Source organism: Urocitellus parryii, chromosome 11, assembly GCF_045843805.1.
Source record: "Urocitellus parryii isolate mUroPar1 chromosome 11, mUroPar1.hap1, whole genome shotgun sequence".
NCBI classification, from domain to species: domain Eukaryota; kingdom Metazoa; phylum Chordata; class Mammalia; order Rodentia; family Sciuridae; genus Urocitellus; species Urocitellus parryii.
The window spans coordinates 102,846,489-102,870,784 of record NC_135541.1 but is presented as its reverse complement, the minus strand read 5'-3'; the positions used below and the strand labels follow the sequence as shown (position 1 = coordinate 102,870,784).

Genomic DNA, 24,296 nt, shown 5'->3' with positions numbered 1-24,296 from the left:
AGGCCAGCTCAGGGAGGGTTATTCTAAGAAAGCTGGGGCTCCCACCGAAACCATAACAAACCCAGGGTGCAGGAACACTCATAACTCCATAACCTGGAGCCCTGGAGCTGGGTTGGAGCCATCCAAGACTGATGTGGGTAGATGACATTTTGGACATTTGTAGAAAGGCAGAAATGAGAATGAGAAAGGCAGAAATGAATGACAAAGGCAGAAATCCTGACAGAGGACAAGTGGGTGACCTATCAATGCTGGCAGAAAAAGCTACTTTTGAGATCTGGAGATTTTTAGAGGCCACATTTTCTGCAGACAAGGCCATGGGGATTGTTTTTGTTTCCTTTTAATGTAAACAGAATACACAAATACATTAAAAATCCCAACATGACACAAGAGAATACACACAGATTTATAGAGATATTTACAGGCCCTTGCAAACCCAGAAGGAAACAGGCACCTCTGGTTAAGGGAAGCCTCTCTCTCTACCTCAGTCCCATCCAAAAAATAAGGTGTGCAGCAGCTATAGTAGCCTCTACTGTTGCCCCTGGATGAAACTGAGGCAGCGGCTGGAATGACATCAGAAACCTCCAGAGCACAACCAAGATGTCAACTTTCTGCTCTTGGCCCTAACATTAAACCCTTTTCCTTGGAAAGCTGACATGCCAAGGCTGCAGTCTTATGAAGAGTCAGCACTACTCTATAACTCAGATGTGATGACAAGGAGTACCCACCCCTTCCCAGCTTTTGCCAGCCTTGGACTGACCTCAAAATGAGTTGCAACCAACCATGTCCAAGAGAGCAGGGTGGGAGTTGAGGGGAGGAAAAGAAGAGTGGATCCCAAGCAGAGATGACTGCCCAGGAGTAGGATGCTGGGAGAACAGAGGCCAACCACAGGCCCAGCGCTGCTGAGGACACAGTGGGGCTGTGCTGCCACCTGGAGGTGGATGGGAGCACTGCAGCAATGACCAGGACAATCTCTCAGGTGTGTGATCACCCTTTGTTTTCTCACTGCAGCAGCTCTTCCCAGGAAATGGGCTTAGAGAAGACCTCCCTTTCTAACCAGAGGTCATAGTTCATCTGGAAGTCCTCAGGAAGGTCCACCCGCTGGCCCAAAACACTCTGCAGGCAGTTGTCCACTGGCAGGAAGTCAGGGTTGCTGTGGGCTCGGTCGTAGCGCCGGGCATTAAAGCGTTCAATATTGGCACGTAGGGCACACTCCTCTGCCTGGAAGTCCCAAGGCCGAGCATCAAGATCTGGGACAAAGCAAAAAAACACGATTAGGAGCCCAGCCCTACAGCAGTTCTTCATGGGTTCCTTGAGGCTCAGAGGCTAGGCTGGCCAGAGTTGAGTAGGGTGATTGTTAACTAGAGCCGTGACACCTTGAAGCCCATTCCCAGGAAGATGAATAAGAATTCTTTCCTAGATATAAAGGAGAGTTAGGTCTAAGGAGAAAAGCCAGATCTGAGAAAGGCTTTTATTACAGAGATTAGTAAACCCAGAGAGGGAGAGCCACATGGGAAACACACTTCTCTGAAGATGAGGTTCTCCCTGGCTCTCTGGGGTTAGAGGCAGGAACCTGGAGATTCCCTCTCATCCTCTCTCAACTCCCTGACCAGGTGCTGGGTGCCACCCTGGGCCCACACAAATTGACTGGCATACTGACAGTCATATAGCTACAGTGCTACATGCCAGGAACTGTATCATGGTAACAAGCAGACACAGAAGAGTAAGGGTACATGGGGGGGCTGAGTAGATGGAACAGTACATACAGAGGGTCAGAAGTGGGAAATGACATGGCTAATATTTCAGAAGCAAGTACAGTCAGATTCCATCCATATCTATTGATGCTGAACCTGTAACTGAAGGGACTTGAGAATCTGGATTTTGATATCCACAGGTGGTCTTAGAACCAATCCCTGGTGGATACCTGAAGGACTCCATATACTCGGAACCCTGGGTGTGATGGAGTCTGGACTGACAGCCCTGGGTGTGATGGAGGTAATGAAGTTGAAAAGGAAGCTGGATCAGATTAGGGAGGGGGAGAGGGAAGGAAGATGAGTGACTCTCACCTGCTTTGCTACAGAGTTCAACTCTAATTCTAAGGGAAATAGGAAGCTAACAAAGGATTTTACTCAGGAGGAGAGAGAACAGAATCTCTGTGTTGAAAAGATCACTAGGACTAAGTCTGAAGTGCAGATAGAGGGGAAGAAACTGATCAGAGAGCCATTCAGAAGCTGTAAGAGTTTAGTTGTCCAGGTGCAGTGGGGATGATAAAGGGGTAGAACCTTAGTGACAATTTCTAGACATGGAATGGCTTGAAGGGGAGAGAGAGGGAGAAACAAAGGATGACTACAGATGCCTAACTTGGGTTGCTTTCCAAGTCTTCCCCAGAGCTCCCATCCTGATGCCAAAAAAGCAGGAGCTAGGCTTCCTGTTCTCTTCTGTTCCTTTCTAGGAAGCTCGATAGAGAAAGGTTTCTGAGGTACCCTGGGCAGGGAATGAGCTATGCTACCTTTCCCCACACCTTATTCCAATTCTGCTTCATGTGTGATCTCACCATTGCCATATGCCCAGTCGTCGTTCAGCCGATGCCGCACCTTCTGGTAGATGGCAGACATTGTCTTCATGTTGCTCTTGCGCCACTGCCGCCCTAAGTACTTGGTTTGTACCTTGAGCAACTTCAGCACATACAGCTGCATCATGGCTTGTTTCACCTTCAGAGCCCGCTTCAAGATGGGTGCTGACTTGAACACCACCAGCATCTGGGAAGGGCACAGTGAGCAGTCTAGTTGAGGACAGAAGAAATGCAAGCACCACCATTTGCTGCTTCCAGGGTTATATAGACAGAGTGATGAACATCTCAGTTTCCCTTGAACTGAGGAGTTTGCTGGTAAATGAGACATAGAGTGCTAAACTGGGAAAGTTCCAGACAAATCAGGATGGTCACCCTAATTATGGGTCACTTCAGAATCTAAAGAAAGCTATGGAGTCCTACCAGAACATCCCCATGTGTATCTACATATAATTTCAGAGAATTCATGGACCTCCCCATTCCAAAGGTATGCTGAGACCCAGGGTTAAGGAAGACCCCAAATCCTGGTCATGTTACCCATCAAGATTAAGAGGATGGAAAAAGAGCTTTTCTTTGAGTGTGGGTTTTTTTAACAGTGCACAATGAAGCCTATTCTGGTTCAACTTGTCAAGAAGAAATCAGGAACCAGCTTTTAATATGCAAGGACATGGCTACAGCAGCAAAGCTAAGTGAGAAGGACAGGGCTGCAGCAGCATGCCCTGTCCTCAAATCCCTTGCTCCCAGAGGGGAAGGGAAGGTACAGGTGTGGCACTCTTCTGTGAATTCCCAATTTCAGATGTGCCAACCACACTGACTCACCATTGTCCTTGAATGCTTCCATTTTGTCAGCTTGTTCAAGATCCGAAGCAGATTGATACAAGAAAAGAGATTCCTCCAGCAAAACTGGTTGTTGTCACCTGCTTCCTATAGGTTAAACCCAGGAACAATCACAACCCTCATAGCTGCAGGGTTCTCAGCAGTTTCCAAAAGGTCCTCAACAAACCTGACACAAAAGACTAGGTGCCCATGCCTCTACCAGGAACTACCTCCTCTCAAAGAAGCCCAAGGGAACACCACTCTAAATGTTGGCAGGGAATTAAGGGGGTAGTGAGCTTACTAGACTTCTTCTGCAGGAAACATGGGCCATAAAACTGGGGGCTCTGGTTTCAGAGTCCAGTGTAGATGCTGAAGGAAGCAATTCTCCCAGGCAAGCTCTGGGCCAGCTACCCCTGAAGACTGGCTCCCTGACTGATTATCCCATATATTCAAGTCCTTCTACTCTGGAAGGTCCCTCCCTCCACCCTCTATGCACTTCTAGTGCTTTAAAAGCCAGGCACTCAGATGTGACCTCTGGTGGAAGGTCCTCTATCCCTGGGTTGGGATGGCAAACTTTGCCAAAGGGGAAGCTAGGGAGAGCCCAGCCACTCACCAGACTCTCTGCAGTCAGCTCTGGCAGCTCGTTCACCACACAGTGAGGGTAATCCAGGACAGAAATGCTGCAGAGGCAAGAGAACCCACACATCCACCATGAACCAGGCCTGGATCTGGTGGAACATCTATGACTGAGATGGTTCCTGGCTCTTCTCCTTGCTTGTTAAAGCAGAAGGAGAGATCTACCTTGTTTGTCCCACCCCAACTTCCCTCACTGTAAGATGAGGACATATCTGCTATAAGGGAACTTGAAAGGGCCCCGGGTGGATGGACACTGATTTGTAATCTTATAAGGGATAGAGACTCTAGTGCAGCCTTTCCCATAGCAATAAATCTGGGGGGCTGGAGGGGAGATACAGCTCAAAGCAAATAATTTATGCTAAGTCCCACTCAAGATGGTGTCCTGGCTGGCAATCATGCTATGGTGTCTCCTATTGATAAATAGGCACTCTCAAGTGCAGGTAGTACTAGGTAGTGTGAGTGCATTTGTGTATGTAAGAGTTAGCAGTCAGTTCATATATTCAAGAGAAGGATGGCCCAGATGGTCTCTTAAAAAAAAAAAAATGGTGCTAAAGGGATAATGAAGGTACCACTGGAGCCCAGGTGAGAGCCCACAGCTCATGAACATACTGAAGTCATCTGTCACTAGATTAGTTAGACTCAGATTTGGCACACTGACTTTTCTTCAGGCAGGAGCCCTATCTTATTCATCATTATGCCTGGTGTCTGGCAGAGTTCTGGCTCAGAGGTTCTGGAAAAATATTAGCTGAATGGACTCAGTGGGAGAGAACAGCTAGGAGCCTTGCCATCTGGCCATACCCACTCCTTCCTGGTCCCTGGTCCCCATCACCTGTTCTTGGCAGTGATGTAGGACATGATGTTTTGATTGAAGAATTTTAGGATCAAAGGGATACAGTTGGCAAACACCAAGTGCTGGGCCATGTATTCAAACTGAAACCAATAGAAAAAAACAAAAAGACAAAAAAGCATGTCCCTCAAGACCTTACCCTCTTTCCTCCAGTCATACAAAGTCTAGATTAGAGGTCAGTGTCTTCAAACATTCATGTAGAGGTCAAGTGGGTCCAAAGGCCAACACCCCACTTTTTCAGGCTGGAGAAGCAATATTGCTTGAGGCTTCTGCCCAGCAGACAGGAAGGAAGGTCCTGCACATACCTGATAGATGTGGTTCAACTTAAAGTGCTTCAACAGCAGCAGCAGCAAAGCAGAAATGGCCTTAACGATGACCTCTTTGTGGCGATTCACATCCACCCCCAGCTTCATGCTTTGCAATACTGTGGTGCTGAAAACACAGGTGTGCACGAGTTGCCAGCATGCACTGCACCTCTTTTCTAAGTGCACACAGAGGAGATGGATTACTGAGCCCTCTGGGCAAAGGTCCCCATGGTCATCTCAGAAGTCAGATCTACTGCTTCAACCACCTCCCAAGCAATCTAACTCTGCACAGTTTATTTCTTCTCTGTGTTGCCCCCAAATACATTCTTAGTCTAGTTCTCTGCTGTTTTTTCCAACACAGATTTCCCCTTTTCAAGATCACCCCTAAACTTGAGCTGCTATATTCACCTGAAAGTGTGTTCTGTAGCATTGAAAAAAAAAAAGTAGGGCTGGGAATGTGGCTCAAGCAGTAACGCGCTTGCCTGGCATGTGCAGGGCGCTGGGTTCGATCCTCAGCACCACATAAAATTAAAAATAAAGATAATGTGTCCGCTGAAAACTGAAAAAGTAAATATTAAAAAATTCTCTCTCTCTCTCTCCTCTCTTAAAAAAAAAGTAAATGGGAAAAAAGTAAAAAAAATATGGAATAAAGTAAATAAAGTTTTTAAGTCAGATAAATTTAGGAAGCACCAAGTTAAATCAGTTTCTTAATTCAGGACTTTTCATTGTAAATCTGAGTAAGAAGAAATACAATATTTAACTTTGGAATCTTTTTTCCTAAGACTATCAAGATGGCCTAGTATTATGTGATTCTCCCTTTTGTATTTGCCAATCCTGCCTCCTCCCTCACCTGACCATTACTGCCAGCACCAGGGCCACAGCCACCAGAAAGGTGAGCTAAGAACTTGGCAGCACTGGCAGGCTGATTAGGTGAGGGCCCCCCTCCTTCTTAATGTGGAACACAAGCTTGGTTTGTACTCACAAAGAGAAGAGGTCAGCCCAGGGAGGAGGAACGCTTAGGGCTTCACTCAATTTCATGAGACATTTTCCAGGATTCTGCCAGTTCACTGGCCAATGGGAGACTTCATACAGGAACAGACTTAGCTGTGACTGGCAAACTATCTGGAAACTGACCCTACCATTCCAGGTATCCCAATTACATGGCTTTGGAGGTAGAGCTCTGGAAAATGTCATAAGCTACCCTATCCACTTACAAAAGAGGAATGACTTTTCCAATTCACCCAGGAGTTCACTCAGTAGCAGAGTCTACACTAAAATCCAGGCCAATGGGTCTAAAATCATCTCCCCAACCAGTGAAACTACTGAAGTCAGTAGTGAGTCAGAAATACCCTCAAGTTAACCTGCAGGGAAGTCAGGACCAAAACAGAAACCAACCTAAAAACTATTTGCCTTTTGCCCTCTGCCCCCAACCTGCTCCATTCACAGGAATGACACTCACGGCATTTCTTCAGGTAGGACATCTGCTAGGATGTTGATTGAGTCTGTTTTGGCTTTTGAGGTGGGAGCTGCGGCCAGCAGAATCTTCAGGAGAGCAATCTGGGAAGAACAGACAGCTCAGACACATGTGAGAGCCCAAGATCAGGACAAAGTCCAAAGAAGCAGTGTTCCTGAAGGTCCTTAGGTGGCAGGAGCCTCAAGAAAGGCTGGCCAGTGAGGTGGGAAGGGGATCCCACTGCAGGTACCTACTGGTGGCTACTGAGAGGGATCCTGCACACACAGCACTCACCATATACTGAGGCAGACTGGGGAGCAATCCTTGGTAGAGGGTTTCTGCAGGGACTTGTTCAACTTCCTCTTCTCCCTTTTAACACAAAGAATACAAACACAAAACTCCAGTCCAGGCTACAATCTCCTGAGCCAGCTTGCTAGCTGGCTGGAGAATTCTTAAGTTATCAATGTAAAGTATGACATTGGCGATAATGACAGCAAAATGCACACAGGCAGTACACCAGTTGCTTCACTTAATAATAACTCACTTAATCCTTATTATAACCCTGTGGAGAAGGGAATAGTATTCCCATTTACAGGTAGGGAAACAAAGCAGAGAGAGAGATAGGCACATGCACAACCACCCACTGACTGGTGGAGCTGGTACTCAGAATCAGGTGCCTGGCTCAGAGCTTGCACTCAATACCCTTATGTTAGACATGCACCAGGCACAGGGCTGAGTCCCAACACAGGACCTACGGACATCTGGGGACCCTGTGGGCAGAAGGCTGCAACTCACCCCTGAGAGAGGAGAGCGAAGGTACTCCTCCTCCATCTGCGCCTGGACCTCTGCAATCGATGTGTACTTGTGCTGGATAGAGACAGGAGAGGGGGCACTGGGGAAAACAGCCCTCGAGCTCTGACCACACTCCCTACCCCTTGGCAAAGACCCATACATTTTTCTTCACACATGGTCTTCTAGAAGAGGGCTAAGTTACCACAAAGACCCCCAACTAAAATTTCAAACCCAAAATATTTCTGTAGGTGAAAACCAGGCTAAAAAGCCCACAGTAGATTAGAGAGAAAAAAACAAAAGAGGGAAAAGGGCTTCCAGGTAGCTACAGTGATATTAAAAAAGCTATTAAAAGCAAAAACAAGAATACACTAAAAAAGCTTAGCTGCAGAGGCTGGGGTTGTATCTCGGTGTAGAGGATTTGCCTAGCATGTGTGAGGCATTGGGTTCAATCACCAGCACCATGTAAAGATAAATAAATAAAGGTATCGTATCTATCTTCAACTAAAGATATTAAAAAAGAAAAAAAAAAAAAGCTTAGCTGCACAGATACCACTTGTTGCTACAAATTTCAATAATGTTTCCAAAATATACAGTTAACACTCTAGATATAGGGGAGCACACTAGGGGAGACAGCTCGTCCCCACACTGGATGTCATCTCCCATGTGGAAGGTTTAACTCTCTGGTCTTTCCCTGCCCCTTCTTCTTACCTACTGCTCTCCTCTGTGACTGGGGACTATGGGACAGAAACAGGACAGTCTTAGCCTAGCCCCTTTCTCCATTCTTTTTAGAATTTGCTGGCCTGCCTGCTGAGAACTGACAGCTTATCCCCTTCCTACTCCTCCACCAATCCCAGCAGGGCCTTCCAGCCCTGCCTGGGACTGGGTATGTGAGCCTGCCTAATTCTGAAAGTATGATATTAGGAAACTAAATATGGTTTTCTTAAGCCTCATTCCTCAATTGCTCCATGAGCAGAAAAAGCGGGCTCTGCAATTTTCATCTGCCTATTCCTCTATCTGCCTACTCCTCTACCTGAAAATGTGGGCAAGAAAAAGGGTTTTGCTAGACCCCTTAAAACCCCAATGACTGGCAGGTAAAATACTCTCTAATGAATGGCTTAGTGGCAAAACCTAGCTTCAAGCCATCAAACCTATGAAGAGCTGCTTCCCAGGCTGCCCTGCTCTGGCTCTTGTTTGGCAGGCAGACAACAGTCCTGAAAAGCTGTTCCCTCAGGCTGGGCTCACTTTACTCACTGGGGATCAAACAGACCAAAGGCTCACCCAGAGCCACTTACCTGTTTCAGAGTCTTGATGCTTTCGTGGATTGGCCTGGGCAGCCCCACCACTGTGTTGGTGTCACTGGAGAACAAAGAAGGCCTGTGATAAGTCTTGACATCAATTCATCCCGGTCCCCACACACCAAAGGCCAGGAGAATGAACTTTGAAAGAAACTCAGATTGCACTTACCTGCCTAGAGTGTAACCTATGAATTTGCTGCGGCTGGACTCGAGGAACATCTCAATGTCCTTCTCTCTGCCAAAGGAAACAAGAAAGGTTTTAACAAACACTACTTTAAGGTGTCTCAGTTAATAGAAATAGAATATCCAGAAACTGTGAACCAGGAGAAGGAAAAGTCTCTCAATTATTTTTCCTTTTCAAAAAGGATGAAAAAACAGAAATTCTTCAGCTATTTTGTTGTTCTTGATAGTTTTGTTAACAAGCTACAAATATGTGCAACTATTTTACTCATAAAATTAAGATGATAGATACATCAAACTTCAAAGCATACTTTTATTCAGACAGTACTAAATCTTTCAATAGGCTTTCTTAAATATTTAACATTCTTAAACACAGACATATAAACCACTGACTTTTCATGTGGGTCAGTTTCCTGTCTCAAACAATGCACACCTTGCATTTTATGATGACCTATTCTGCATTCACTTCACAGAATACTGAAAACTGAGGTTTTATCTGGATTAATAAAGTGATTTTTATATCTTTTCATATGCTCCTCTACTTCTTAAATTACTTCCCATCAAAAAAGATACCATTTTTGTATCTCCAGATATCCTCCCATTTGTCAATTCACCCCCATATATCTCAAATATTTAAATTATGGTTCTGAGGAAACCCTTCCTGAATCTATTATTTTTCTGTCTAGCATGTACAAGGCCCCCAAGTTCTATCCCCAGCACTGAAAAAAAACAAATGAACAAATACGTACAACTTCAGGATAGGCAGGAATCTATTTGCCCAAATAATTTTTACTTTTTTCCTTATTCTTCTTCACTAGCAAGTCTGACCAAATGCTAACTCAGATTACTAACTTGGAAGCCATATAAGGGCCACTTTGTGAGACCAAGGCCAACCTTAGAAGTCCTGAAGATAACACAAGGTACTTTAAGAGAGCCTTGTCCCAAAGCCAATTTCAGCCTAGCCCAACAAAGGACCATGCATAGGGACTCAGGCCAGATGCTGGCCTCGGGGTGTGAGGGCTCTGGCTTCAGAAGCCAAGTATGTTCTGGAAGTCTGAGACTCACCTGACCTTGGGAGCCCATGGAAGCCCCTTTGGGCAGGTAAGCCTGTCAGTCTGGGGGTGTTGTAGTGGGGGAGGCATCACCTCATCACGCTCAAGGGGGAATGTCTCCCCCTCCAGACTGTTGTCATCATCATTCTCCTCTTCTTCTTCTCGAGAGTCATCAGCCTTGTAAGGATCACGCTCATTGAAGGCATCTAAATTGTCCTGTTTTATCAGAGCCTAAAAACAAAGGGAAGGGAGGTGAGGAATTCAGAGCCAACTGACAAGATGGAAAAAGGAAATGCAGGGAGTGTGGCTAGAACACAGAAAGGTGTCAGGCAGAGAGTTGAGAACAGTGGAGAACCCAGAGAAGTAGTCAAAACTGGAACCAAATGACAAATCATTTTTTGCTCTAACCCCTCAAAACTGCCATGTCCTGAGTACCACTGTACACTGGGTCTGGGATGAAGATAACATCCCTGTTGTGGAGGCATTTGTTGATCAGAGCAGATTCTCAGCACCCACTCCTCCAAGGACAATGCTGTTGCCTGTGTGCATCTCTAGAGCCCTCGGAGTCCCAGGACTTTCTGTTACCTTACCTTGTGCTCCCGACGGCCCCGTTTCTGCTGCTGCTCAATCAGGTCTGAGGCAGATGCTGGTGGGGAGGCAGCTCTCATGTTGCGGATCACTTTGATGCTGTCCTCAGGCAAAGGAGGTAGTCCCAGGAGGGTACGCTTCTCAGCCTTCATGCTCTGCAGCTCCTCAAAGCCACCCAGTGTGCACTGCATCAGACAGGGATGCAAAGCCAGGGTCATAATGTCCATCAGGTTGGTCCCTGATCATGGTGTAGAACTCAAAAAGCACAAGTGACATCATGATGACCTGTCTTTACAGAGACCCACACATCCTCTGAACAAGGAACTAAAGCTACCCCCTAAAGGAGAATCCAGTGACTCTGGCAAGGGAGAGGAGAAAAAAAAACAGCAAAGAAAGAGTAAAATACCAGTTGATGGAACCTAGTGCACACACTTAACTCTCTACATGTGACAACTCTCTACATGTGACATATTCTTCAGTTCTAAAAAGCAGCAGACTGGAAACCCCATCCCTTTAAGTTTCTAGAAAAGCTAGCAGATGCTTGCTTTAAAAGTTGTGTGTGCCAGTTGTCAAAGTCCACCTAGAAACATACTGTTGGTTGTTCAAATTAAGAGGGCGGGCGGGGGGGGGGGGACACAAAAACATCTAAACATCTCCCTTAAAGCCCAAACTCCATTTTAAGCTACTTAGTATCATTGTCCCTGAGCAACTCAGCTTTTCTTTGGCTTCAGTGAGGCTTTGTGAGGAACCAGCAGGATGTGTGGCCAAGATAAAACATGTAGATGACTTCTAAGGGGCCTGAAGCTCCCTAATCCCTGGCTGCAGAAAGGGACAGGCCTTCGAGAGAGCAGCATCCTCCTGGAGGAAAGGGCTCCTGATTGGCCAAGGTGGCTGCTGACAATACCTCCAAGCCAGCCCCTGCCCCATGCTCTCCCCAGCTAGACAGTTTCATACCAGACCCTGAGGAAAACAGAGGCTAGCTCAGAGCTCATCCTGGCTTCTCGTAAGTGACATCTGATAGAAAGGAAAGACCCCCCAACTATACCAGCTTTAATTGCCTCAAATCACTTTCCAAACACCAGATGTGGGAGGTGATTTCTCAGAGGTGCTATGTCTGGGGTGAAGCTATTCTATGACTGAGAAAATAGCATCAAGGGGTCAGGAAGCCAATCTATTTTGACTCAAAAGCTGCTTGGGCTGTTGGGGGGCCAAAAGACATTTCTTTTATCACCTCCTTTCAGGAGCTTTTTATAATTTAACACCATGGGGTTACATTTTCACATAATTCAGCAATCAAAAGCAAACGTAGTCATTTCTAATTATCCATGGGGGACTGGTTCCAGGACCCCTTCCCAAACCCCTCCCCCGGGTGGTTACCAAAATCTGCAAATGCTTAAGTCCCTTATATAAAATGGTGTAATACTTGCATATAACTTAGGCACATCCTCCTGCATACTTTAAATCATGTCTAGATCACTTATAATATTTAATACAAAGTAAATGCTACATAAACTGTTGCTATACTGTATATTTCAGGGAATGATAAGAAAAAAGTTTATATATTCAATACAGATACAGTTCCCCCTAAATATTCTGGATCCGAGTTGGCTGAATCCTTGGATGTGAAATGAATGGCCGACTGTACAAGGTATCCCTCCTGTCCCATCCCCAGCGCCTGAGAGTTCCCCCTAAGAAGGTGCTCACCAATACTGTCTTCCAGAGTAGCAAGAGAACTTTCTTCATGGGAAAGTGGGGAGCATGGCCACTGCAAAATTTGGTCACCATCCCAAACAGCATGATGGCAAATGGCTCATTGTTGTACAGCGGTGAGCCTGGAGGTAACCCAAGGGCATCAGAACCACAGGCAGCAACAAAACCCTCCCAAAGCCCTCTAGCCTCAGCTCCCAGGCAGGGCCTCTAAGAGGATCCCCAGGGCCTTACCCAGCTCGCCTCTGAAGGTCTGTCGCATTGTCCTCCACTCAGCCTTGTCGCCCTCATACTCCTGGTGAACATTCTCCACAATCAGGTACATGATGTTGAGCAGAACCCTGAGCACAAGAGCCAGCTCATAACGGAGTAGGACAGGGGACAAAGGGGCACACTTGGCTTCCTCACATCCCAGCTAACACAAAAATATCTGTGCACAAAGGCTAGCTGGTGGAGGAAGGCTGTAATGCAAAGAAAACTAAGAAAAGTGACAAGCTGTGTCTTCCACCAAGCAAAAGAATGCTAAAGAATTTCCCTCCTCATGCTTCCTTCAGAGTTTCATTGCTCTGGCTAGGACCAGATCTTACTCTGCCTTGTATTTCATATCTAAAACAGTGCTTACTCAAAGCAGGTGCTTACCAAGTGATTGTGGAATAAATGAGTATGAAAAAAAGGCCAAAAGAACTTACTGACCTAAGCTTCCTGGAATGGGAAAACCAAGGAGGTGTGAGTGAGTTATGGGGGTCAAAGCAGGACAGGAGCACAGCAAGAACAAGAAGAGTTTACCATGATGGAATGGAAATCAGGAAGTGACACCAAGGGACCTTAATACATGGGGAACACCACAAATATCCAGTCTGAAAAGTTTCCAAATTCACCAAAAGAGACAGATTTCAACCCTCAAATATAGAAAGGTGATCTCATTCCTTAGCAGTTACTATTACTTCCTGTGAAGCCATGAAACATTGTGAAGTGGCTAGAACTAATGAGTGTAGAAAGGAATCAAGCTGTGCACATGAGAAGGTGGGAGGCCAGGGAGCAACATTATGTTTCATTCAAATGTAAAATACTCCACAAAAAGTCTTAGTAGTGTGGGACTTAACTGTGGCTCTTAAGTATCTTGACCATGGATTTCCTCTATTTTCTAGACCTCCGTCATAGGTAAAACCTTAAGCAGGACTAACTACTCATGCTGAGCCCATCACACCTGCAGATTAGTGTGTGCAGAAGGAATGCACCCACAGTCAGGAAACCCAAAGACACCCTCCCACACTCTGCTCTGAGCTCATTCTCTGGCTAAAGCTCAAGGTGCCCAGGTTTGCTGCTTGCTTCACCTCAGGTCTGTGCTGTCAGCCAGGGAGATGGCAGGCTTCCTCACCGCACTGCTGCACGCAGCACTGTTGCTGCAGGAGAGATACAAGAATCAGCACTTTTGCCAGCAAAGCAGTGATAAGTGATGCCCCACAAGAATGATCTGCCTCATGGGGGAACCAAATGTTATGGTGTGTGCTTAGACTGCATAAGAAGTGACAGAACAATGGTTAGGAACTTAGGCCCTGGACCAGACAGCCAAGGTTTGAATCCTGACTCTAATACTTAATATGTACATTTAGCCAAGGTATCCAACTTCTCTGTACCTCAGTTTCTTCATTTATAACATGGGGGTGATAATAGTAGCCATGTCATTAACATGAATCAGTACATGTGACATCCTGAACAATGCCTGGGATGTGTAGCATTCAGTGTTCTTAATTATTATTACTGAAGGCATTACCCTTAAATGACCAGCAGTTGACCTACTCAGTGGACAAGGGACAGGCTAAAGTAGGCTTGAGCCCACATGTCAGACTTGTATCTGACCTCCTACCAAAAGGAAAAGTCCAAGGAAAATACAGGGTTCAAACAGGAGTTCAAAATGAGAAGCTGTCTGGTGCATTAGGCCTGGGCAGGAAGCTCCAGTGTTAGGGAGCTGCAGGAACCTGTCATTAATCTTTATTAGTCTTTAAGGTGTGGTTGAGCAACTTCCTCATTATTCAACCCCTGCTAGTCAAAACAGCCTGGAACCAGATCCTCAGCCTCAGGTAGCCCATTTACCCTTCTCAAAGTCAATCAGTCTGCCAGTTCTGTCCCCCTTCCCCTTCCTTGCTTTCCCTACTCAAGCCCTGCAAGCAGAGGTGCTCACTCTATTTCCATGTTGAGGAGCTCCACCAAGGCATTGAACGTGCCCACCTCCAGGAGCAGAAAGATGTTGTAGCGCATCCAGAACTGCACCTCAGCTTCTGAGCCGCACTCCCCAAAAGTTCCTGAAAACACAGGGCATAGCTTGCCAAGCAACTCCACACATCTGACTGAGCTACATCACTGGCAGAGGTACCAGGGGTCCCCGAGGAAGTCCACACAGTACCTTGGGCAACATAGAGAATTGCTCGGGCCACCTTGAGTCTCTTCTCCCGGGCAGTGACTTCCAAGCCATCCAGGAGCCTCATGGCATGGGTTCGGTGCTGGTTGGTGTCCAACTCGGTCCACTTCTTGTCTGTCACTGCAGGGCAAGAGATCAGTTATATCTCAGCCCAGACAAATCCTCACAATGGAATGAATTCAGTGTTATTCCTCAGGATTGGTATCACTACAGGACCAATATACTCCCTATGTAAGGAATATGGTCATAATGCTACTCTATGAATTTGAATTTCTCAGAAAGTGTGCATAAGGCCCACTCTAAATGTTACATCTAGGATGATTTAAGGTCATTCATATGACTAAGATAAACCCTACAGCTCTCCTGATGCAAGGTGAAGGGAATCAAAAAGTCTCACCATGGATCCGGAAGTCTTCCTCAAAGCACTTCCGATTCATCAGGAATTCTGGCCCTTCTGTGTAGCTGTAGAGCTCTGTCAAGAACAAATCTCATCATCAGCTGCTCCACAACTACATTCCATACCAAGTCTCACATAAAGCAGGGGGGGGTAAGGCATTTGTTTCCAATCCCAGCTCTGTTCCTTAATCACAGGGACTCTTGGGCTATATTCTCTATGACTTAGTGGTCTGAAGTACACAATGGACAGAATGGTGACCTGCCTCATAGCTTACAACCAGAAAGTCAGTGAAGTATAAATCTGAGCACTTCAGTCTGATGTGTATCTATCCCACCATGCCAGCGGCTAACCATCACCCTAAACACAGGTCTCCCAAGTGCTACATTCTGAGTAGAATCTATATTATGGGGGCTGAAAAAGCAACTCACACTGATCACTTTGCACATGAGCAACAATGGCAGCAACAGATGTGCACAGATGCAAGCACATTTACCAGCATCCCTCATGACCCATTGCTTTAAGAGAACACTGTCAGGGCGAGGGTATGTGTTCAAGGAGCATCACGGTCCCACACTGGGATTGGGCTGACAACAGATAGATGCTTCATAAAAGTAAAGGGCAATTCAAAGTTATGAGATATGCAGGGCTTGAATCTAATAATTAATACTTGTTTTATACATACCATTGAGAGGTCTAACTAGGTAAAACAATTAACTCCAAAATAATATTCATTCTTAATTTTCTTACAGACCAAATAAGAAAAAACTACCCTCAAATAACATGAAGCATTTTTTCAGGTAGAAAATGCTTTACCTGAGAGTTCCGCAGCCCATTTGTCTGTGTCAGCATATTCAAACTCCAGGTCTGGAGACTCAGAATAACCCTGTTGATAAAAGGAGGGAGCTTTCTGTGAAAGATTATCCTGAATGGTTTCCAAAGGAAAAACAAATATGCTTCAAGAGACACTGCTATATTATAGGATATCATTGCCTCTACTTTTTTTATGTTTATCATACTATTTTTTATCTCTGGGATAGCCCAATTCTCACTGTTAAACCTCAGTTAATTCTCAGAACAACTAATACTTTGTTTTCAGAGCCCTTATCAAAATTTATAATTATATACTGATGTATTTGTTTAATGTCTGCCTTTCCATGAGAATAGCAATTTTGTCCATTTTATTCACCAAATCATTCCACAGTTGTCTAGCAAGGTCATTGGCTGGAACGAATGAGAGAATGAATGGTTTACATTCAAATACATACATGTTCAATGAACAAACATAAAGCTTCTACTTTGTGCAGGGAATGATCACTCCATATAGTGGTAAAAATCCAGAAGCCTCACTTCTTTCTGGCTAGTAGGTTATCAACAGTTCTGGACAAAATGAGTACTGAAATCCTCAGCTTTCCTGCCCATGTCTCAGATTTCTGTGGCAAGTGACAGGGAAGGCAAAAATGGAACACACTGGTTTCCCTCCCACACAGAGGAGAGAATATGCCAAAAACAATTTTTTAATACTAGAGACAGGTGATCACTAATAACATGCCATCTTGGATGCTCTGTACTGGGAAGAAAAATGAAGTGAGGAAGAGACAGGTAAAATTCTTAGGTTTAATTAAGATTTACTCCAGGGACTGGGGGGTGTCACTCAGTGGTAGAGCAACTGCTTAGTGTATACAGGCCCTGGGTTCAATCCCCAGCACCACAGAAAAAAGGAAAAGAAAGAAGTTGGGTGCAGTGGTGCACACCTGTTAATCCCATCTACTCAGGAGGCTGAGGCAGGAGGATCACAAATTCTAGGCCAATCTGGGCAACTTAGTGATACCTATATTAAAATAAAATAAAAGGGCAGGGATGTTGCTCAGTGGTAGAGTGCTTGCCTGGCATATGGAAGACCTGTGTTCAATCCCCACTACCACAAAAACAAATAAAAATTTAAAAATTAAATTAAAAGTTTAAAATTTTACTTGGGAAGACAAAGACCACTTACAAGCAAGAACTCTACTTCTTTTTTTTAATTTTTTTTTTTAGTTCAATAGACACAGTACCTTTGTTTTACTTAATTATTTTATGTGATGCTGAGGATCGAACCAGTGCCTCACATGTGCAAGGCAAGCACTCTACCACTGAGCCACAACCTCAGTCCCTCTACTTCTTTTTCATAGACAATAGTGTACACTTTCACAAGTTACTGAGCATCAGTTTCTTCATTATGAAATGGGGATGACAAAAATCTACTTTGAATGTTTTTATAGACTGATTAAAATTATGTAGCACAAGAGCTGGGGTTGTGGCTCAGTGGTATAGTACTTGCCTAGCATGTGTGAGGCACTGGGTTTGATCCTCAGCACCAAATTAAAAATACTACTACTAATAATAAAGTTATTATGTCCATCTACAACTAAAAGTATTCTTTTTAAATTATGAGGCACGAAATAAATGGTCATCAAATGTTATCCTCCTTGTCCTTCAGATATGATTAGGCTCCCAAAATACTGACAAGAGAAAGAGTGTATTATAAGTAACTCTAAGTCATGAATTTAATAGATAGGTCCCCCTGTCTGTTTGACTGGCCTTCCATGTGTTGAATCTATGTGGATTTTAAAGGGTAGAAAGAGAAATTAAAATGCATCATAGAGGTTAGGGGTGCAGGTCAGTGACAGAACAGTTACCTAGCATACACAAGGCCCTGAATTCAATCCCCTACACCACTAAATAAATAAATTGCAATAAAGAATATTTTTATCTGACCATTCATGGCCACTTATGAAAACGTAAAACTATTTTTTTAAATGAGGGTTGTAGGTGTAGCTTAGCAGTAATCACTAGGTCCTGGGTTTGATCCCCAGCTCCACATACACACACAGATAACTCCTGCTGGTGGGGTGGCACATGCCTGTAATCCCAGCAACTCTGGAGAGTAAGGCAGGAGGATCAGAAGTTTGAGGCCAGCTTCAACAACTTAGCAAGAACTTCAGCAACTTAGCAAGACACTGTCTCAAAAATAAAACATAAAAAGGACTGGGGTGTTAACTCCCTAAAACAAAACAACAACAAAAAAAAATCCCTTAATGATCAGAAGATGGATTCACCCTCACCAATTTCCTAATCCTCCACACTTAAAAACTGCTGAATAGACACCATTGATGTCCCATCATCCCATCATGGAAAGACTCATAAATGGTTGGCTTCTTTGCTTCTTCAATTATTTACTTAAAACTCAAGGTTCCGCTCTTTGGGGCTTGCCCATTTTTCACATTTTACTAGAGGAGTGGGCTTACAACAAAAAAACAGATGATTGAGAGAAACTGATTGTATAGGTCTAAAGACAGTATCCTCACTCTTTGATATGAGCTTGGACAATGAGGAACTCCCTCTCATTAAATAACGCCAGACTATTGATCAGCCTAGGAGTTGACTCAGGTGAAGAGGATCACATAGTAAGTACTCTGGGAACAGGCTGATTAAGAAGCCCTAAAACTCTGCAAAGTGTGTCTTCATTCACGAATTCTGCAAAGGGAAGAAGTGGGAGGAATTTTAACTTAGGGCGAGGTGAACAGTCTGCTCCAGACTACGGTGTCTCAATAAGAGGAGGCAGGGCTCACTTAGAAGAGGAGGGAATTCTGCGCCCTAACGTATGTTTTAAAATGTGTATTTCTGATCTTCAACAGCTCAGCATCAGTCGCACTGGCAACATCAAACACTAGGCACTGTCTGCCCGTTTCCTTAGCCTGCATTAGTTAAGTCGGAGGGACGCGGGATTATTTCCCCTGCTACTCTCGCAACCGCTGTCCACGCAACTCTAGTAGTGATAATGGGCCCTGTTTGGCTTCTAAGCGATTTCTAAACCCTTGTTTATGGTCTCTTTCCTGCCAATACGCGCGATCCACCGCATGCCCAGGAACAGAGGCCCAAGATAATTAGGGATTGGGGGCGCGGCTGCCGACCTCCAGGGCACCGGCAGACCCGGGGCTCTTCACCCTAGGACGGGACTGGACCAGAGGCCCCGCCCACGCCCCAGGCCCCAGGCAAGCAAGCGGGGCGATCAGTGGCTTCGGTCACAGTGGAGGAGATCGCGGCTGGGGTCCCGCCTTCACGCCTCCATCTCCGGGAGCTGCAGCCTCTCTTGAAACTCCTTTCACTATAAAGTGACATCTCCCCGACCCGACCCTCCAAGCCCTCTGGCATGACCAGCTTGGCCCTGGAACAGCCCGGGACCCCGCCGCCGCCCACTCAGTGCTGGCCTCTCCCCCGCCAAGCTCCTGACCTCCGAGTCTTTGCGCTGGTTGCGATTGAACTCTCGGGTTTTGCCCCCGGGGAGGAGGCCCCCGCCGGCCCGCGGTGCCCCTGGTGGAGGCTGCGCGGTTGCGGGCGGCGGAGGTGGCGGTGGCTGGGGCTGCTTGTTGTTCACAATCAGCGGGCCAGGAACACCGGCTGCCGGCTCCATCTTGGCTGCTCCACACCCCCAGCTCAATTCACGGATAGTTGCAGTCATGCAATTCTCGCGTTATTTCCTCCAGGAAATTTCTTTGGTTGCCATATTGAGTGTGGCGGCAAGCTCTGTAAGCCATCTTGGCTTCTACACACTTCCCGAGATTCCCACTGCCAGAAAGCGCTCCTTTTTTTGTTATATTCAGTTTTCCCCTCCTTTCTTCCAATTCCATTTAGATGCCATTTTGTATATAACTCCTTTAGTTCCTTAAATCTAGTTGTTCCTCTAATATCACTTTGCACTCATCAGGGTCATATCCTTGTAGAAGACATGGGAAATACAGTAGTGAACAAAAGGATAGGATCCCAGCCTTCATGGAGTTTACATTCACATGGGGGAGATAATGCAAACAAATGAATAAATACAGTTTTGACAAAAAAACTAATCATTCTGCTAATCATGCATTCAGTAAGCATTTAATAAATGTCTCCTGTGCTCCGGCAAGTGGGATAGAATGGGACACTAGTCAAGTTTCTACACTGATGGTACTTACAGTGCTTGGTGGGCCGGACAGTAAACAATTTTACATATTAGGGAAATAATAAGAGAAGAGGGAACAGAGACTATGGTTACTGGGTACAGGGGTGTAGGTGAATAATAACTACTAATGTACAGTAGGATAACCACAGTTGACAATTAATGACTATTTCAAAATGGGTAAGGAAATAATGGCGGAGCAGGCGGGCCCAGGCTTGTAATCTCAGAGGCTTGGAAAACTGAGGCAGGATGATCTTAAATTGAAGGTCAGCCTGCGCAATTTTGCATACCATGCTGAAAATAAAAAGGGCTAGGGATTGTAGCTCAGTGGTAAAGGACCACTTGACTTAATGGGAGGGGGGGGGACGGTGAGATAAATCTTTGAGGTGCTAAATATGCCAGTTACACCGATATGATCATTACCCAATGTATACTTGTTTTGAAATGCCACACTCTACTTCATTAATATGTGCAATTATGTGTCAATTAAAAACATACATTAAGCCAGGTGTGATGGTGAAAGGGTAAAGTTTCTAAGCTGGAAAGCTTGAATATAAAAGATTAGGTATTATTAAGTTCCTCTGTTACACCCAGATTCCTGAGATAGTTAAGACAACACCCTACTGGCCATTTAGCCTAGGGCCCTGTGCAGTTTGTCACAGGGCCTGGACCAATCAGTTTGAATGTGTAACCCGCTTACGAATGACCAATCAACCCCCGCCCAATCTGTTCCGACCAATGAATGTGCCAATCACGTTTCAGAGTTGTTGTTCAATTTCCCCGCACCTCATGATGATTTGTTCTGATGTATGCAAAGCCTCCCGCCCTCCCCAAAAAGTGTACTTAAGCTCTGTTTGAACCTCTGCTCGGGGCTCTGAGCTGCGCTCCCTTCTTGAGTGGGCACAGAGTCCCAGCGCGCTGGAATGGATCCCCAATAAATCCCCTTTTGCCAATTGCATGGAGTAAGTCTCTTGTGTATGGTCTCTCCCTCCAACGCTCCGCCGGACCCCTCTTACATTGGTGCACACCTGTCATCCCAACTACTGGGGAGATTGAGGCAGGAGGGTGGCACAAATTCAAGGCCAGACTCATTATTTTAGTGAGGCCCTCAGCAATTTAGGGAGATTTGGTATTAAAATAACATAAAATAGGCTGATGATGTGGCTCAGTGGTTAAGCCTCCCTGGGTTCAATCTCTGATACCAAAAAAAAAAAAAAAGATATATTAAATTAATTTCAAAATGTGAAGGCCAGGTGCAGTGGCTCATGCCTGTTCTGTAATCCCAGTGGTTCAGCAGGCTGAGGTAAGAGGATTGCAAGCTTAAAGCCAGCCTTAGCAACTTAGTGAGGACCTAAGCAATTTAGTGAGAACCTGAGTCAAAAATACTGAGAAATATTAAAGAAAAAATATTCATGACACTTGTTAAAGATGGTAAGGCAGGAAGCTGGGGTTGAGACTCAGTGGTAGATCGCTTGCCTAGCATGTGTGAAGCACTGGATTTGATTCTCAGCACTGCAAATAAATAAAATAAAGGTCCACTGACAACTAAAAAATAAAAAAAAAAGATGGTAAGGCAGACTTTATTAAAAAATGGGTCATAGCAATAGGCCCAGAAACTTAAGTTGATGAAATATATAATCTTGCTTTTCTAGTCAGATTCCTTAAAAGATAAAGAAAAACCTTTTACCAGCTCTTCTCAAGACCAGACCAATACTGCAAGAAAACTATAATTTTAATATAGACAAGACCAAATTCTAGTTTTATACCAACGTATTTTTGATATTAAGAATCATTGTAAAGCCCTTATAATAAATTCATTCAATTTTAGACAGCTTGACCACACAGAATTCTTTCTCCCTTTTTCTCCCTCCCCAACTTTCTATATCATCTTAGTTTTCATCCTTCATCTTACTTTCTGACTCTGAAACAACCTGTCATTTTTTTAAACTACAGAATTACTTTTTTTCCCTTAGCAAAGATACCTTATAACTGTTCAAAAATACATGTTATTTTCTGTGCATACTTTGTGTACAAAGTTGTTTCTTTTGTTATTTCTAGTCATTTTAATTATATATATATATTAATTAGAATTTCTATTCTTTAGTTTTTAAATTTCTAATCAAAACTGGAAAGTAAGCAATTGTGAACTGTCACACAAGCATTCTGTAGAAAATTTATGAATATACCATTTAATAATTTCTTTTTTTAATATTTATTTTTTAGTTGTAATTGGACACAATACCTTTATTTTATTTATTTATTTTTATGTGGTACTTAGGATTGAACCCAGGGCCTCGAACATGCTAGGCGAGCGCTGTACCGCTGAGCCACAACCCATTTAATAATTTCTCTTAGTGTGGGCTTTCTTCTAGTACAATTTTTAATGTGACACAGAAATGTTTAACAGACCTAAGTATTTTGAGTTCCTGTGTAATAAGAAACCAAAAGTAGACAAATGTATGTTCAGCAATAATGTTTCAATACTTTGTCTTACTTAGAAATGATCTAGTTATTCAATAAATATTTATCATTTAATTTAGCATAACTTTAAGGCTTTCAGTTACTAAGAGATTTGAGTTGGGCTGATAAAATGCTTTTTTTGGTACCAGGGATTGAACTAAGGGGTACTCGACCACTGAGCCACATTGCCAGCCCTATTTTTTTATTTTTTATTTTAATTTTTTTGTTGTAGATGGAAGCAATGCCTTTATTTTATTTATTATTATTTTTATTTATTTATTTTTTTTAATGTGGTGTTGAGGTTTGAACCCAGTGCCTCACATGTGCTAGGCAAGCGCTCTACAACTGAGCCACAACCCCAGTCCGCCATTTTCTTTTTTTATTTAGAGACAAGTTCTCACTGAGTTGCTTAATCTTGCTTTTGCTGAGACTAGCTTTGAATTCACAATCCTCCTGCCTCAGGCTCCCAGGTGCTGAGATTACAGGTGTGCACCATTGCAATTTTGAAAATACTTTAAAATAGACATAAAGCATAATCATTGTTGAAAAGTTTGCTTATAAGCTTTTATCTCACATTTATTTAATTCACTCATTCTCAACAATTATGCTTGGATCACTCATAAAATTTTCATGAGACATTAAACAGCAAACATCTTACTTTTCTTATGAATTGTGTAACAGAAATAACATGAGTGTATTTGACTTAGTAAAACTAGATAGGATCTAAGTTATATGTCTGCATTATGTATAATGCTGACAATTTTGAGGGGAAACTCATTTTCTTTATTTTTTTACTAAACCAACAATACATTTATTTACCAAAGATTACTCAAAGTATATGAAATGAAAAAGCATTTGGGTCAGTTCCTGTTTTTCTGAGAGTTTTATGATTGACTTATGTAAGAGCTTATTTTTCTTTAACCAGTTACATAGAGCCCTCTTTCAGGCTGCTTTTGGCAGTATCACCTGGAGGTGGGAGAAAATCACATAGATGTACCACGTGTAAATAGACATACATAAACATATAGACAGATGCAAATAGAAGTCTTACAGTCCTAGCCGGGCTCGGTGGTGCATGCTTGGAAGGCCAAGGCAGGAGGGTTGCAAGTTCAAAGCCACCCTCAGCAGAAGCGAGGTGCTTAGCAGCTCAGTGAGACCCTATCTCTAAAGAGGCTGCGGCTGTAGCTCAGTGGCAGAGCGCTTTCCTTGGATGTGGGAGGCACTGGGTTCCACCCTGAGCACCACATAAAAAAAATACACAGGGCCTGGGGATGTGGCTCAAGCGGTAGCACGTGTCTGGCATGCGTGCAGCCCGGGTTCGATCCTCAGCACCACATACCAACAAAGATGTTGTGTCTGCTGAGAACTAAAAAAGAAATATTAAAAATTCTCTCTCTCTCTCTCTCTCTCTCTCTCTCTCTCTCTCTCTCTCCTCTCTCACTCTCTCTTTAAAAAAAATACACAAATAAAATAAGGGCATGGTGTCCATTTACAATTACACACACACACACACACACACACACACACACACACACACACACAAAATAGGGCTGGGGATGTAGCTCCATGGTTGAGTGTCCCAGAGTTTAATACCTGGTACCAAAATTTAAAAAAAGTCCATCTCATCGAGACTTTGGACTTAATTAGGAGAGGAGTGGACGGAGGAGTCATCCAGAAGCTGTCTGAAGGTCTCCAAAGCCCATCTGAGTGGATGAAATATTCAGTCTGTTTCCCATTAGTTGTTTTACTTGTTTGGCCACTTTGGGATCCCGGAGTCTCTTAAGAGCAGGTGGGTCTCAAGCTCAAGTGAC

The 24,296-nt window shown here is 44.2% G+C and overlaps 1 protein-coding gene across 1 annotated transcript; it reads right to left on the bottom strand.

Annotated features, from left to right (window-relative positions):
- Positions 1–351: 351 nt before the first annotated feature.
- On the bottom strand, positions 352–19,509 carry Strip1 (striatin interacting protein 1). The gene is made up of 21 exons (XM_026402830.2): positions 19,324–19,509; positions 15,867–15,936; positions 15,054–15,128; positions 14,642–14,776; positions 14,420–14,540; positions 13,572–13,640; positions 12,472–12,578; positions 12,235–12,362; positions 10,533–10,715; positions 9,956–10,173; positions 8,880–8,945; positions 8,708–8,771; positions 7,419–7,490; positions 6,918–6,992; positions 6,630–6,727; positions 5,171–5,297; positions 4,848–4,948; positions 3,996–4,062; positions 3,386–3,490; positions 2,552–2,756; positions 352–1,247 (listed from the first exon to the last, which is right to left on the bottom strand). The coding sequence occupies exons 1-21, from the start codon at positions 19,501–19,503 to the stop codon at positions 1,000–1,002; spliced, it is 2,514 nt and encodes an 837-aa protein (XP_026258615.1). The 5' UTR covers positions 19,504–19,509; the 3' UTR covers positions 352–999.
- Between the last annotated feature and the right edge of the window lie 4,787 nt (positions 19,510–24,296).

What these genes read in the sequence shown, in the direction of transcription:
- Strip1 (XM_026402830.2), bottom strand. Translation starts at nt 19,503, where the DNA reads ATGGAGCCGGCAGCCGGTGTTCCTGGCCCGCTGATTGTGAACAACAAG. An exon ending in TACTCTGGAAGACAGTATTG is followed by an intron (nt 10,716 to 12,234) that starts GTGAGCACCTTC and finishes TGTCTGATGCAG; the next exon opens with TGCACACTGGGTGGCTTTGA. An exon ending in GGAAGCATTCAAGGACAATG is followed by an intron (nt 2,757 to 3,385) that starts GTGAGTCAGTGT and finishes TGCCCTTCCCAG; the next exon opens with ATGCTGGTGGTGTTCAAGTC.